This window comes from Phaethon aethereus (genome assembly GCF_964289735.1).
Source record: "Phaethon aethereus genome assembly, chromosome: 4".
In the NCBI taxonomy this organism is placed as follows: domain Eukaryota; kingdom Metazoa; phylum Chordata; class Aves; order Phaethontiformes; family Phaethontidae; genus Phaethon; species Phaethon aethereus.
In genome coordinates, this window is record NC_138578.1 from 70,479,801 (window position 1) to 70,497,143 (window position 17,343).

Below are 17,343 nucleotides of genomic sequence, written 5' to 3' on the forward strand. Positions count from 1 at the left end.
CAGGAGATCATAGCAGTCCATAAGCAACCTCCTGCTTCGCACCCTGTGAGTGGTGGCGCAGGGAGCTTCTCTTCAGAACGGAGCCACAGAATGTGACAACGTTCATTGAGTCAACCATGTAATAGGAAAAAAGTAATTTGGCCACTTGGGGAAGAATGCTTGAAGTTATAATAATGCTTGTGTAAGCCTGAAGGAATTAAAATGCTTTATCTGAAATAATTACAATTTCAACACTTTTCATTTTGCCTTTGCATTATACAATATACTTTATACTTTTAATGCAGTGTAACTGGATTTGAATCTCGAATTTTTGTGAGGTAACGAAAATAGCTGTTTAGAAAGGTTCAAAATCTGTGTGCTAATGAAAAGCTTATTGAATATATTGTCGTATCCAAATGGGTATGTTATGTCCTTGTTCTTAGAGACTTATACAAAATCTTAATTCCAGCATTTGCTTTAAAGGCAGCTTGCATTCATAAAGCTATTGATGTGCATTCATCTGCCTTTGAAAGATCTGAACCTAAGATAATATCCAGTATTGGTTGTTCAATTCGTCTGTTTTCTGTTTATTTTTCATTGTTTCAATATGTAGAGGTGAAAATTATAGCGTTTTTCCTTGTGTATGTCTAATTTTTTCACTTTTCTAAAAGATTTGCAAGCCTTTTTTTTTATAAAAAGTTTATGTAAATTACTCAAATTTGAAAAGAAAAAAAAAGTGCAGTTGTGCAATGTGTTCTTCCACATAAATGAAATTGCTACACTAGACACCACACTCTCTGGTCAAAATTTGTAAAGATAGATTCCTGTAAGTTCCTTAACTAAATTACAAAATTTATCTGATTTTCAGCTGTGTTGCTGAAATTTCAGCAGAAATGCTCTGGGGTCAGCATGTCACAGAAAGCATTTAATAGCTGTCTGGGTGAAGACCCAACTCAGCTAAATTCCCTCAAACACCAAATCTTTCTCCCTTGTTTGCTATTTGTGATGATTCAGTTGCTGTAGATAATTCAGGGCAGCAGCAGGGCTTGTCTCACAATCATGATAAATAATATTGATTCATGCTTCAGCCCTATATTGCAGTTTTGATGCGCAGTGTTACAAATCATCCATTATTCCTTTTGTGACTAACATCCTCTGAAAAATATTTTAAAGCACTTTCTCGCTCAGAAGGCCTATAAAAGTGCAACTGTTCTTTCTGATGTGTTCATAACAAATCAGTCTTTGAAAATATTACTTTAATATATGAAATTATTTTAGAAAATGAAAAGGAGATGAAACCAAGTCTTCCAAAGGCTAGCAATTCTCCCGAGACCTCCAAATAATACAGTTTCTTGAGGTCTAAAATAAGCATTTCCATCATGGACATGTTGCATATAGATCGCCCAGGCAAGTTGTGTCACAGTTGAGCTTGCAGTGGGAGCATGAATGTGGTTTGAAATTCCCGCATAGACAGCTGCTTGTCAAGTGCTACGTGTTGTCCCTACTGATAAAATTCACTATTCATTTTAAAATAGCGTGCATTGATGGAAACGGCCTTCTGGTTGCTGTACCATATCGACAGAGTATCTCAACGTATGAATGTGGCATGGCATGCTCAGAGGATTAGTCATCTTCTCTGTGTGTTCCTAGTGTAATTTCTGTTTCCTGATGGTTGAACTTCTGGGAGTATAAGACACAGATTCTCTTTGTGGTTTCTTTCTGAGTAAATTCTAAGCTAGCTGTAACACCTGGAGTAAATTGAATGTCATAAAACAGACTCCAAGTATTTGCTCATACTTGGAAAAAGTTTATGCTCAATATGCAAACCTGTGAGTATTTAGCTTCTTTTTTTTGTGTGCAGAAAGCATATTAAGAATGAGCTTCTGTAGTCATCCACGACAAATCGTTCCATCATTTATTCGTATCATCCCTTGGGAGTAGGGATAATATTTTATATCTCAAATGAGCAGACATAACAAACCAACAAAGTTTTTGGAGTGAAAGTGTTGGTTAATTGTGGATGTAATTATAGGATCGTTCCAGCTGGAAGGGACTCCAGCAGGTCTCTGGTCCAGCCTCTTCCTCAGAAAGAGTCAGCTGTGAGATCAAACCAAGTTTCTTAGGACCTTGTCCGGTTACGTCTTAAAAACCACCAAGATTTTGTACTTCTATGTTAGGTAGCTTTTAAATTCAGAGGATTCAGGAGTCAAAACTGACAGTAGGTAAAATGCAGCCAGAGTTTGGCCATTTCTGAGAATAGTTTTAATCTCAGTTTTAAAAATTGAATATTATTCACTATCAATCTTGAGTTGAAATAAAACTCTGGAAAAGACATTGAGACTTCCTGCTACTCTTCAATATATTTTATAGGGTAAATTATGACAAATGTTTCATCCTGTCTTAATAAATGGATGCTTTCTGGATGTTACCAGGTGCATCTATTCTACTCTCCCTCTGTGAAACTATATTTAGAAAATCAGGAAGAGTCTATGGGACAGAGGGTATCTGTTTATCTCGAGAGAAAAGGGAGATTGTTCAGTTAGATATAGATTTCATCTTTAGAAGAAAGACAAAATCAAAAAAAGGAGCATTTTAAGTTCCTGTATTGTGTGAATTCTGTGAACTTTGTGCACATGTGAGATAGACTGCAAAATATTTGTAATAGTGAAGTAGAGAAGTTTGCCTTCAAGCTCTCCCAAGTTTCAGTACAATCAAGCAGGAGCCAAATGGTTCTTCCTGATACACAGGTCTGCAGGTGTATATGGGACATTTCTCACCTTACGCTTTAGGTATCAGCGATATTAGTGGTCTGCAGGAATCAGCGTGAGGCAACCAGTTTCTTTAGTTTCTTCTTGAGAAAAATACTAATGCCATTTTGATGAGAACACGAGTGTCAATGATGCTACTGTTACTTGCTCTAGGAGTAAGCCATTGCGGAAGTCTTTTCATGCTGGGGGTAAAACTAGCACTGTCCCCAACTAGGAGAGCAGGAAGCCCACTTTCACCAAGACGTACTTTACATGGAGATCTTCCTCATCACTGGGGGTTTCCTCTTTAAATGCTTCTGTTCTATTATCATTAACGGTGATATAGAACAGCTCAGGATAACAAACCAGAATATGTCAGATTTTCATGTTAAATCCACCAACTAGAATGGATAGCACTGGCAGAATAATTAGTACTTAGTTACGTAATTCATTTTAGCCAATGGAACTTCTAGGGGGAAGAAGAACATATATATTTTTAAATATTTGTTGATTTGTTAAGAGTACAAGTTTTAGTGAGTAATTCCAGGTATTTTAATAGGTGTAAAATGCTCATCTTCTTAGACTGAAGCATTCTTTTCAAAAATTACATTGTAGGTATTTTATAAACCCTCTACGTTACTAAGAAGCTTAATACATGACAACAATTAGTCTTTTACTAGAATTCACAAAGATCTTTAAAAAAAGAAGCGAGCTTTCTACACATGGAGCAAAAGCATACCTATTTGTAGGCAGCACAAAGGAGAATTTTGAAGGTCTCTTCTTTGTGTTCTGTGTGCTTTCTTCCTAGCAATGTGCATTTTTAATCTAGATCTCAACTTGCCGACCTTTTAAAATTAGACTTATTACAGCAATGTTTATGTGGCTTCTGTTTTTCCCAAGATAATAGATTATGTGGTTTAAGTTTGCTGACTGTTGTTCCAGCATGTAGAGTCTGTCAGATGTCAAATCTTAACTTACTTTCCTGCAAAGTGACTCTAGACTATGAAAGCATGAATGTTTGTATAGTAGACATGAGAATAAGTATTTTTTAAGGTCAAAGTCAGTTAAAAGCATCTTCATCGCTGTCAGTGTGAAGGGTGTTAGTCTGGAAAGTATGTAAAGCTATTTTCCTGCACCGAGCTGCTTGATTATTAAATATGGATACATTAGAAACAGTATCAGTGCCTGTAGTTCCCTTTTTATATTAGCAGTGTACGATCTCCAGCCACGATGCTGTATCTCTGCCTACTTGTCCACACCCCAAACCAGACTGGGGTTGCATTTGCACCTAAACCTCTTCTCTGAAGAGGGTCTTGAAATGTGAGAAACTTAGATTTGCATCCCTGCTCATCTGGAAACGGTGTTTCACTTTCACCAGGGCATGTGGACCCAACTTCACAGGTAGTATTTACTGGTCCAGTAGTATGTCCTTAGGAGTCTTATTAATGTAATCAAAGACAGAGCTGCCAGATGCTGATATCATGCCTTAATATGCATGACCAAGCACAAAGTACTCAAAGGTAGATGAGACCACAGATTCAAAAAGTCAGGTGATGGCAGTGGTGGTGGGATACTCCTTTTAGCTGTGGTTATACAGAAAGAATAAAGCACTTAAGAGACTGCAGTAGGTATTTTTAAAAAGGGGATGCTATTTTATTGGTGTCCGCCCCGTGTCCAGCAGCCTGCCCCTTTGGTCAGAGCTGAATAATGATACCAGTCGGAGGCTCCAGCTCCTCAGCTGCACGTGCCCCCGTCCCAGGTGGCTTTTGCTGCCTGCCAGATATGAGCAGATCCTTGCTTTTCAGGCTTCTGCAACCCTTCTGAAGCATAATAAAACCTTTTTATCAAATTCCGTTGGAATGAATTGCTTCTTTTATTGATTGCTACAGTGAATGTGAAGTGCTTATTTAATGAGGTCCAGCACAAGGTTCTCTGCAGTAAGTGAGCCTCACAAAGGAGTTAGTTCAGTTGACAGCTCTAGCAGGGAGGTGCTTTGGTACCCAATTTAGTTTAGAAAGTTTCCAAGTATGCCAGACCCACGTGCAGTTGCTTCCCCATTCTCTATTTATCTGGGGTCCAGGCCTGTTCTGTTCAGTGATTTCACGCAAGAAGGATGATGAAGCGGAGAGAATACATGTTATATTTTCAGATAACTGCATCAAGAATGATATTAAGAAACCCTTTATTCATGAGAGTAATGTAACTGTAATGATGCGTGGAGCAATTGTAGCTTGTCCATTACTGCAGAATCTATAAAAGACAGGCAGACGGATGTTTGTCAGGAACTGAGGCTGTCTTAGTAAAGGGAAAAGACTGGTTGGCATCCATTCTCCCAGTTTTCTATAAGTTTATTGATATTTTGAAGCCTTCAGAGCAGGAAGTGTTTCTCGTTGTGTACACACAGCATGTGGCTCCTTTAAGCTTAAAAAAAGTGATGTGATACATCAGTGTCACTGCAAGAAGCGCTGCTGCAGGTTGTGGTGGCAGGAGAAGCCAAACTCAAAAAAAGAAGTAGAAAACAAGTGCCGTTACTCCTTTCCTTGGAAACGGTGACGGCATAGGGGGAATACTGTAATCATGCTTTGGGTTAAATAATCTTGAAAAATGCAGAGAAATTAAGAGGAAGAAATGGCAAAAATTGCAATGAACTTGGAGTGAAAGAAAGGAAACCTAAAAATATTCCATCTGGAGAAGAGTTTTGAGAAAGGAAAGGCTAACTGTGAACAAATGAGGAGGGAGAAAAGATCACTTATTTTCTTCAGTTCAAAGGGATCAGAAAGTGTTAAACCTCCCTGACACATCAGAGAAAACCTTGTGAATTTCAGAACAACTTTGGCATGAATCAAGCATCCAGAAATTTGAGGAATCTCTAACCTGAAGGCCTTCAATTTATAATAGTCAATCCTTCTGTAAGCTTATTACTGTTTCATATATTCCTTCTTTTATGGATAATAAGAGGAAACAGACCATTTTCCCTTTGGCAGTAGTGACTCATTACAAAAAAAAAACCCAAATATGACCAAAAGAACCAATATATTCTTGTCTGGTTTAAGGTACAAGCTGTCAAATATCTAATTGCACTAGAGTGTGTCTCACGTGCACAGGATTCAGTTACCGCTGAAGGTTTCCAGTGGGTTTCATACTTCTCAATAGGGTATTCAGTGATGAATTCTAAATCACATCTATTTCTGCTTTAAAGTTAACTGACTTCACCCTTCAGACATTAGATACTTTATTGCTTGCAAATTTTTGTTTATTTAATTTTCTGTTGAACAGAACAGACTGGGGGTTTTGATGTATTTTTAATTGTTGGCTGAAGAGTTCATGTGAATGTATTTCAAGCAGTGGAGTTTCTGTAGGTCACTCGCAAACCATAAGGAGTTCATCATCCTACAGGGTATTTATTCCAGTCTTTGATTTAATGAAGAACTCCTTAAACAGAAGAATAATGAATGGCTAAACAACATGTAAAACAAATACGCTTGCTTGTCCATAAGCCTCCTGCTTTCTCTTTCTCACCGGCACATGTGTAAACATAAACTATTTCCAAAGCCCTCAGATGAACAAACCCCAAATCTTGTAAATGTGTACAAACACAAATGGATACAGGCACACCCTTGTTAATTCAGCCAGATTCAAAATTGTTACTTGTGGATTAATGTTTAGCATCACCTCCCTAGATTTTCTGGTTTATGTTATGTTGCTGGAAACAAAATCTGAGTCCTTGCCTGGCTTTGATGGAGCTTGCAGTTCAAAAATCTGTTTTAAAGAGTGAGTGATAGCTGGTAGAAATTGGTATGCTGAGGATGTGCCTGCGTGTGGAGAACAGGGGCACTTGGTAAATCCGAAGTTAGAGTGTATGTACGTGTGGAAACACGTGCAATGAGCTGAAGCAGGCAGGGGGGACAACAAACTTGCAGCGGCAGAAAAGCTCAATCTAAAAGGCTTGAAAACCTCTGGTGCAATAGAACAGGCATGTGTTAAGCAGTTACTCTTCAGTGACAAGACATTTGCAGGGACAGACTTCTGTAATCCGATGGTGTACCAGGACCTTAAATTATGTGTTATCTAGAAAAAGGTGCTGTTTATTTTTTGTAATGCATTGCGTAAATACAAAGAATTACTAAGCATTAATAATTAGCAATTAATTTCATGACATGTTACTTTCATTACATGCTGATGCATTCTTATTTCAGTTTGTTCCATTAGGTTGTTATGAGGCACTTAATGACTACATGGTAAATTCGCATTATACTGCAGGACAACATAGCAGATTTCTCCAGAAGGTTTCTGTCACAATAATTTCTCTTTCTAGAAGACCGTGCAGAGTCTTTTTTTGGTGTCAAAGTCACGGCGTATATTCCGTGCATATTCAAGAAATACTTAAATTGCTATGTATTTTATTGAAGTGGGAATCTTAGCATGGGTATACTAAACTACATTGTAGAGTAACGCGCTTGCCTTTACCAGTTGCACACTGGAAGCAGCTGTAAGCCAGAGAGGAAATAAGGAAATTAGTCATTTTTATCCACCATGAATATTCTTGGGCTTTCATACTTGGTTCTGTAAACATCTCTTGGGTTACCTCTGCCTGCTGCTCACCCCATTGCCCCACACGCACCCCCCTCTCCCTGGGTTATGGGGATAGCAGCTGGCTGAGCTTGATTGCCTCTGTTTTGTACCCTTCTTTGCTAGCCCCTGTGCCACCCTCATTCAACTGGCCCTCAGTCTGATGAGTGTGCTGTGGCAAGGAGATACCTCTGCCTGGCTGCTCCACCTCAGCAACCAAAACTGACCACCCAGAGCCCTCCTTTTCCACCTTTCTGCCCTGCAGAGACCAGCTGCATCTTTACTGGTCCTCTGATTCCCTCTCTATCCCATCAGTAATTTTCTAGAACAACTAATCTTTGGGCTTTCCTCCTAAAACAAGTGTTTCCGATAACCAGGGATCTCGGAGGAATACTCAGTTGTGATTACAGGAGCACTAAGTGGAAAGCTGATTTTACTCCCGGCTGGGGTTTGACTTGCCTTTGGCACAGAGGGGCTGCAAGTCTACAGCAAGGAAAGAGAGAGTTTTGAAATCACTAGAAGTGCTGGGGAAGTGTTTGATGGAGGTCTTCAAATCTCTCCACATGGTTGTACTAGAAAACTACGTAGCTCCCTATTGAAATGACAAAGAACTAAATTGCTGTTATGCTTTCCTAGGAAAAAGAAAGGACTTAAATGATGTTCATTTAGAAATGGGAGGAACCTTTTTTTCATCTTGCCAGGCCTACATACAGTCCCTGAGGACTGCAGGGATTTTTCCCCTCTGTTACTTCTGCCATGGGAGAAACTTATGTTATCCTAAAATGGGATACAAAGACATCATTCTCTTGCAGCATTTTTGCAGCAAGACTGAGGCAATAATAGTAATAAACTGTAAGGTGTTTTGCAGTTCTCTGGCAGAGTGATAGCATAGAATATCTCATTTTTTGCAAAGACTAATAAATATTACTGTGCACAAAATATGAATGTTTTGTCCAGTTATAAAAAAACAGCTTGCTTTTACAAAGTCATGATAGTTACATCTATCCTCCATCATCTGTTTTTTCTGGAGTGTTTCCCTGTAATTGGAAATTGGGGTGCATTGATAAAGCAGATCTATGTTGTGCTATAGGTTCCAGAAATGAACAATCAGACCTTAGTGAAGACTTGCATAAAAAGCTTAAGTTATAGTTAGGTGCCTGGCTCTTCAGGCTGGGGAACCAAATGACTCACAGCAATTACCTCTGTAATTCCTGTATGGTTCATTGGCAATGGAAAATTCTGTGCTTTTTATGATGGATGAACAAGTCGCTAGATGTGGGGCAGGATTCAATAATATCTGAGAAATTGCTGGAAGGTTTTGGGGCTGTCCTGTCGCACCCCATCAATGTCCCTCCCATAACGGTGTGCCTTTTCACAGGCAGGTTCAGCCAACAAGGTGATAGCATGTTGTGAGCCACAGCAAACATTAGGAAAACCTTTAAAATAACTAAAAAATCCTATTAATATCTTTGCTTTCAGAAAATTAAATCAATGTAAAAGCATGAGCAAAGAAGGATATGAAGTAGGTTATACAGTAGAGAGTGTGTGACAAAAGATCAATTTTAAATATTTATTATGAAGAGCTGCGTGTATCCTCTGTAGCTGTGGCTGGGAAACACCTTTTCAGTGAAGAAATCCTTGCTGTTGAGTGCTGATGTTTGCCTAACCTTTCTGCATAAGGACAATAAAATGAGGCCATAGCTGTAGACGTGCAGCTTATTGCAGCCCATTGTAGTCAGATTGTGCCCAGTTTCTGAGCTGGTGGGTGGAGGTCTAGTTCTTGTGCCACGGCGTAGGAGGTCAGGGCTGGCGCTTTGGTTGGCAGATGCTGATGCTGAGAGGCAGAGGTAGATGCTGAGATGACAGGAAAAGAGGACAAATACCTGGGTGGACATCATGTCACTCAAATAGTGAGTGCTTTTACTAGCTGGCTTTTGAAGTGAGAAACTCAAAGACATACTCTTTGAATTTTCATGCGTCTTCTTCATATAAGCCTTTTATGTACATTAACGTAAAAAGCATCTGAAAGAAGTAAAGTACAAATTCTTATTAGCTAGAAATTGGGTAAGCTTTCATTTTCTTTTATTTTTAGACTCATTAACGTGTCTTGAAAAATAACCTGCTTGGATCTGTGATCCAGGTGGAGCTTAATATCACATGGGATGCAGGCGCTACAAGACTTGTAACCTGAGATCAGATTGCTTACTAGTATGATGCAAAGACCCTATATGCGTGTTTATTTTCCCCCTTTCAGAAACTAATTTATTTCTGCCTGTGAAGTAATACTTCTGAGTCATTTTACGTGTTACTGGAGGCTCTCCTGCATTTCTGCTCTATTTCTTCCTTATTTTTACACTTGAGATTTTCCTTCTTGTGCATCGAGATTCATTTACCCGGCAAGATTGTCTTTTGGTTTTCCTTATTATTTCCTTTATTTTGTAAGAATACCCATTGACTTTTTTCTATTATGCAGCACAAGAATTTCAATAACAAAGATGTGTGCAGAAGCCTATACATTGATTCCTTCAGTCAAGCTATTTTAAGCTTTTGCAAATACATCTGATGTTTAAAGTAACTACAGTGAACCTGTAAAGTAACTACAGTGAACCTGTAAAGTTCCCCTCAAAGATGAGAAAATGAAATGTAGGCTATCAGAGGGTTAGATATGAGAAAAACTGCTTTTCATTAGAAGTGACCCACTTCAAGTATAAAATACAAGCATCTGTTAACTTTTTATGAGGAGTGTGTGAGGGTTGGGGTTGAAACTGTTGAAACTGCAGTTCATGTCCGAAAATGTCTCTATTTTTTACTTAGGAAATATGTTTCATACATTATATTTTAGTACTCTGTCCTTCTTCATTGTCCTGCACCTTTAGCAGAACCTTAAATTATGTCTGAAACTGAAGAAGGACAAGGGGTAAAGGACACAAACTCTCTCATCCATTTGTTTCAGTAGGTCATATTAATTTGAAGCAAAGTAAGTAAAGTCAAAAGTCTACGTGAATAACTGTTCTGCTGCTGATCATTTTAGTAAGACACCTAACCATTATCGTTTGACCTCATCACTGCAAAATCCAGTTTGAACCCATCTCATGACTCTAAGCTTCATGGCAACTTCCAAATGCAAGCACCCATAGCCAAAGGGGTTGTGACATTGCAAGTTGAGAATATATATATATATGTGACATTTTGGCATTTGCTGGGACAAGCCAAAGGTCTGTTTTAAAAATACTAATTTGCTAAGCTTGCTAAATTTGATTCAGAATTTGTTCATTTGCTCATTTATTTTGCTGTATCTGCCCTAGAATATCTATTTTCCTGTTTTCAGTATCACAGTCCTGCTTAGAATTTAACCTTTGCTACAGAATGAGTTGTCACTAAGCAGCCATTGTTAAATAGCACGTGATGATGTTCTACCCAACTACTTTTATATTTTTCCAGACTACGATGTTCACAGAATGTAAGTTATTAGCAGGACTCCTCTCAGCTAGCAGACTTTAGAAGTGACAAGCTGTTAATTTTTTTTTAATCAAAACCAGAAATCTGATCATTTCAATGCCAGGTTTTTTATTTGTTTCAGTTTACTTTTTAGCTTGAAAAAAAATTAGCTCTTTTGCTCATTCATTCTGGGCCTGTACATTCTGCCTAACGTGTACAGCAGCCCTACACAATATGTTATATGTTATATATGAATATATGAATATGTTAACCTCTTTGCTTAAGAAAATGTGCATTTGCTTATTCATACACCTCGCTTATGTGGCTACATCTCATCACCAAAGTCAAGTTTGATTGCCTGCCTTGCCTGGGATCTGATTTGGGGGAATCGCCCGAGTCTGACTTTGATTCTTTTCTGTGGTAATTGTATGTGTGTCTTAGGTGAATCTTTTCCTGGGTTTTGGGGGTTTTTTTTGACAAATACAGAGCCTTATTCAGCTGCAGAAAAGAGAAGAATGAGTAATTCAAGATTCAGCTGGCAGGACATTTCTAGAAATGCTGTGTTTTAAATAGCCTCCTTAGAAAGCTGGTATGAAAATAGAAGGTGAAGCATTTAAAAGTTTAAGCTTAACTTTTAAATATCCCATATAGCAATAGCACTCACCTGCCTTGAAAAATCCAGCGTAAGCGCTGCTTTGGAGAGGGTTTATTAGCCTGCTGACTAACTAGGAACAGGCTGTCGCTATCCCAGGTGCTTTCCTCGGGACAGTAAGTGTGTCTGCTCTTCTCTTGCCCTCCCCTGCACACCTGGACGGGCAGGTCACCTTGAGTAACATGTGGAAAGCCTGGCCTTTGGAGAACCTTCACCTGTGTACCTGACCCTGACTCTGAACTCTCTGAGCCTTCAAGAGATAGAGCCGTTGTTATTCAGGAAACCACCTGAAACTCTGGGCAGCTTTGGACCTCGGACGTTCACGCAGGAGGGCACGCTGAAGAAATGTTAGGGGAAAACAGCTACAAAGCGCAGGCTATTGTAGTGTTTTGTTCTGTCTCCCGTCTAACCTTTCGGTTTCTAACCTTGTACGTAAAAGCCTGGCTTCAGGTATGGCTGAAGAATTGTGTTCCTAGCTCTGGCAAGCCTCTCTGGTGTTGGGCGAGGAGAAGCAGCTTGGTGACGCTGGCGGCTTGCTCTGAACGTGGGCAGTACGGGCAGGCGGTCCGAAGAGACCTGCCTGAGTGGTTGTGGCAGGGGGTGCGGATGGGAGAGGCCGGCGCGCCGCCGCCTCGCTGCGCGGGCGCGCTACGGCTCACGCCCGCGGCTCGCTTCCAGGGGCTGGCTCCGTGCCTCCTGCGTGGCGGGAGCGGATCCCGCTGCTGCTAGGAGCCGAGCGTAGGGAAGTATCCCGTCCTTAACGTGGGAAAGCTGAGAAGTAACAGAAATCGCGTATTTCCCTTGAATTTATTCTGTATTTAGTTAGAATTTCCATTCAGAATTGGCTTGCCTTTCCTTCTTCCCCTGCCCTTCCTTTCCTGTTTTAACCCTCCCATCCAGCTGTTTGGATACAGTATTTTTTTATTAAGAGTCAAACTACTCTTCAGGTGGATACGAGTATTCCGTTTTTGAACACTGTGGCTTCTATCCCATGTAGGTAGTGAAATAATGTCACAAAGTATAGAAAAATGTTTACCTTTTCAAATTTTATCACATACATTGTCATTATTCTATCACTGAGCATGCACATGTCAGTAAAGGATACTGAGACCACGTCCATTGGGCCAAATACACAGAGTTGCAGAGTATCTGTGCTTTGCCACCAAAGACTTTAATTAAAGTTATTCCTCATTTTTTCACTCCCACCCCAGCCCAAGATAAGCAAAACTCGGGGGTTTTAGTTCTAGAGTGGCAGCTGCACAGTCTCTCTAGATGTCTTGTCTCTAGCATGTTGGAAGGAGTAAAACAGCAGAGACTATGGATTTGGAGATTACAGATGTCAAAGAGGAGATGAGAAATACAGGCTTCATGGGCATAATTAAATATTTTATAATATGATATGATATGATATGATATGATATGATATAATATAATATAATATAATATAATATAATATAATATAATATAATATAATATAATATAATATAATATAATATAATATAATATAATATAATATAATATAATATAATATAATATAAATAAGAGACAGTATAGTAAGTTCATGGAATGAAGATACAGATCCATTTTCCTGTCAGATCTGCCTATCAGTACCTTTTCTGCAGTAGCCATCATTCAATAATTCAGCATTTACCCTTTTCCAAACACGTTGTCCTACCTTCTGGATCCCGTGATGGGCACATCAGATATGCTGTGGCCAATCTATTAATTGTTCCACACCTCAGGTCTTTCCTCTAGCACCAGGCAATTCAGAATACATCAGAAATGGACAAAAAATGAGTTAAACATCTAGGCTGAGCTGTATCCCACCCATGTCCCACTAAGGGTTTCTACTGAGTTAGGATTTAGGATTTAACATTTTCCTTCCACTTTATCCTGTGCTTCTTCCCTACATCCTTTACCAGTGTGATGTGTAGGTAGAAGGTTTTGTGCTTATAATGACTAATTTAATTCACACATGACATTCTTCTGTGCCCAATGCAGGAATGAGTTCTGAAAGGCTTATGAATATGAGTGTTTGTCTTTACTGTGTGTGTAACATAATAACCAGCTTAAGGAAATATTATGACTGAAGACAAGCTGGTGAGAAAAGGGCATTTGGTGATTCCCCTGCAGTGTTCCTGTCTGGGAATTAGGGCTCTGTTGTGCTAATCCTGCTGAACACAAGGAGTACAAAGTCTTGGTCTCTTCCCACAGTCCCATTTGTAGGGTTTATAACAAAATTTAATTTTTAGCTTATTCTCTGTGGAATGTCAGTTCCAGGCCCTTGGGAGCTACTTCTAAAGGCATCTGCAGAAATTAAGGACAGCAAGATTATTACCAATAAATGCAAATGCACTATGTAAAATAATTGCAAATAAAATATGCACTCATGAGAATATTCAGTTCACATAGAAAAGGTTTAAGGAGACATGAATCAAAGAAGATAAAAGCTAATTTAGATCATGGACAGCAAAGAAATAAACAGGAATAAGAAAGGTGGGACAAAGCTGTGGCTGTACCACAAAGAGATGCAGGTAACTTGTGGTATCTGATTGCCAGGCTTATTCATACTAGGCATTACTGGTTCATTTTCATAATGGAGAAGATTTAGTTCAATAAAGATTTTAAAAAGGGAAAAACATGATTCCAGATTGCAGCTCTACCATTCGGCTGAACAACAATTTCAAATGCAGGCGATCCAGATGCAAAATTTGAATTCTTAATATGACAGGATGATTTATGAGGCATTGGGAAGTTATTTTTTCCTGTCTACTAAATCCATTTGCTCCTGCCTCTGTATAAGCTTGAAAGTCATACCTGCTCCCGTGCCGGAATATTCCCCCCACCCTTCACCCCCACCTCATCACCCATGCTCTTTGGATTGTTATTGTCATTTTGCTCAAGAGTTCATGCTTCTAGGATTTAACAAAGAAAGCATTGGTGATCTCAAGAGCCCCTAGTCAATATTTCAGAGGATGCACTTCCCAGCTTTTCCTATTACAGACAGGAGTTGAAGGGCTGAACCGGGTAATGAATTATCCACAGAAAACATTGCGACTTGGCAGGCTGGCAATCAGCCATGCTATTAAAAAGCAGCTGCAGAAAGGGTTTTTTCTTTCTTTTTTTTTCTTTCTTGTCCCACATATGAATTCATGTTCTTCTTCCACACCAGATATGATGTATATTGAGCAAGTGAAATATAAAAATAGTCCTAGGAGTTGTATAGACCCTGAGCCCCCAAAGCAGGGAGCTTAACCAGCCTGTGGCATGGGACTGGGATAACTAACAATGGGTGTGTATTAGACAAGTGTGGAAAGTCAGGGTTACATCATGTCTAGTACTGTCTTAATTGTTTCAGATACATACATTTAGTGGCAGTTGTAAATATGTATATATAGGAAGCCACATCTGCTTCCTCCGTCTTGAGTGATTTTCCCTGGGGTAACCTCTGCCTTGCAACACCTGGGGTGATGTGCAAGAGGTCTGGCTCTCCTCGTGTTCACTGTTCATAGAATCATCGAGTCATTTAGGTTTAAGATCATTGAGTCCAACCCTAACCCGAGCACTGCCAAGTCCACCACTAAACTGTGTCCCTAAGCACCACGTCTCCATGTCTTTCAAATACCTCCAGGGATGGTGACTCAGCCACTTCCCTGGGCAGCCTGTTCCAATGTTTGACAACCCTTTTGACAACCCTTTGAGGGGCAGCTTGAGGGAACTGGGGTTGTTCAGTCTGGAGAAGAGGAGGCTGAGGGGAGACCTTATCGCTCTCTACAGCTACCTGAAAGGGGGTTGTGGTGAGGTGGGTGTTGGTCTCTTCTCCCGAGTAACCAGCAATAGGACGAGAGGAAATGGCCTCAAGTTGCACCAGGGGAGGTTTAGACTGGGTATCAGGAAAAATTTTTTCACCGGGAGAGTGGTCAAGCATTGGAACAGGCTGCCCAGGGAGGTGGTGGAGTCGCCATCACTGGAAGTGTTCAAAAAACGTGTGGATGTGGCACTTCAGGATATGGTTTAGTGGTTGTGGTGGTGCTGGGTTAACAGTTGGACTTGATGATCTTGAAGGTCCCTTCCAACCTTAATAATTCTGTGATTCTGTAATTCTTACACTAGTCTCTAGCATGAAAGAAGTACATTTTTCCTGCTGTAAGCTCCCGAAACCTTAGAAATTATACAAATGTCTGTCATTTGGGGTTTTTTCCTTGTTTATTTTGCAAATTTTAAAGCTTGTAACTACTGTGACGCAGACGCCCCTGGCTATGGCAGGTTTCCCATGTGTTGTGTACAGGTGCGTGGTGTTGCGAAAGCGTGCCTCTTTTTTTGTACCCTACAAATTGCGCCGCAGCATGCAGCACAACCCGGTGAAACCTCTGCCTCGTTTCCAGAAATATGGTGGCAGCGCGCGGCTCAGTTAAACCGTGCAGGTAGCAGGAGCCCCGCTGCCGCCCGTGCTCCTCACAGCCGCCGAGCCTGAGCACGGTCCAGTGTCTCCCAGCCTTGCCCAGACGGCAGATCTATGGGCCCCTGCTGGGAGCAGGAGCCGTACCACCCGTTTTTTCTTTGAAACCATCCCCGATGTTGCTCTTCTTCTGACTTGTCCCTTTTATAATGACCTTCTCCTTTGTTTTCTATTCGCAGGGTGGCTTACAGACCTACTGCTTCCTAGTGTTTGCTGCCATCTGCTTTGCGGGAGCTACCTACCTGTTTTTTGTCCTGCCTGAAACAAAAAATAAGACATTTAATGAGATCAGCCAGGCATTTGCCGAAAGGAATAAAGTATCTCTAGAAATGCAAGAAATGAACCACTACCCGGGGGAGAGGAAATCGAGTGCAGAACAAGAATCAAACTTCACGTCTTCGGTGGACAATGGGGAAACCAAAAAAGGGATTGTGTAAACCCAGGGTGCTCTTTCGGGGAACGGGGGAAAACATGCTCTTTTCATTCGTACGTTTATAGCAATGCACAACTTGTATTTTTTATGTGACAGTATGAACTGCTTCCCCCTTGAATATGTTTTAAGTGAGTACGGGTGAGTTCATTAGCAGCTAGGGTGATGGTTGAGGAAATGAGAGGCAGGAGTAGTGGCAAAGGATTTAATAAGAGCCAGAGTTTTCCTGGGCACCTGTGAAATCGGTGCTGCAGTGAGTGTGGTGGGGAATATAGACTTGGAGAAGTAAAAAGAAATAGAAGTGGCCATGGGGAGCAGGGGTGGTGAGCAGCAGCTGGCTGAGCAGCCCTGCGTGCTCATGGGGATGTGTGTCTGCAGTCGCTGGGGAGGAGGAGGAGGAGGAGGCAGGGAAAAGGGAAGAGATCCTGGCAGGGGTCTGCTAAAAATCGATGCAAATGAACCTGAAATGGTACCAGCTCGCATTTCTCCACGTTTCCCAATATGTCATTAAAGTTGCAGGTGAGAATTGAGGACTTGAAGGAAAACTTGTGATGCTCCTTCGACCTCCCATTCCTTTTCCAGCTATTTGGACTTCCAGTTCCTTTGTCACAATATCTCCCAGCTTCTCATAAATGGAGAGCCCTGGGTCCTGATGGGTTTCCTTGTCTCTCTTGCAAATCCTGATCAACTAGTAATAGAGTTGCCTCTAGTTTCGGGGTTTGCTGGCACTACATTTCTGTGGATATATACAAATTTTGAATTTTATTTTTTGATAATAGCTACAGAAGCTTTAGTATGAAAAGGAAACTAAACCTCATGATGAAGCGAGAGAATTCTGATAGTATGTGTAGGGTGTAGCATAAAAAAAAAAAATCAAACACCAAGTTTTCCAAGGGTTGGGGTTTTTTGATTGTTCTTTTTTTTTCTTTTCTTTTCATGTTCCTTTTAAAACAAGTCTTAGGAGCTAAAATTTCCCTGAGACCCAAGAAGTGTAATTTCTTAACACTTAGATCTCTCCAAAGGAATTTGGGTTCCTGTTTCATATTTAACACTAACTTTCATTTGGGCA

General features: G+C 40.3%; 1 protein-coding gene across 2 annotated transcripts in view; it reads left to right on the forward strand.

Annotated features, from left to right (window-relative positions):
• SLC2A9 (solute carrier family 2 member 9) overlaps nt 1-16,281 on the forward strand; it is a gene marked incomplete at both ends in the record, with an annotated part of 112,427 nt that extends 96,146 nt beyond the window's left edge. For both annotated transcript variants that reach the window (XM_081999737.1, XM_081999736.1), the window contains one exon: nt 16,024-16,281. In XM_081999737.1, the coding sequence (XP_081855863.1) occupies nt 16,024-16,281 (258 nt within the window). The remainder of the gene's footprint in view (nt 1-16,023) is intronic.
• Between the last annotated feature and the right edge of the window lie 1,062 nt (nt 16,282-17,343).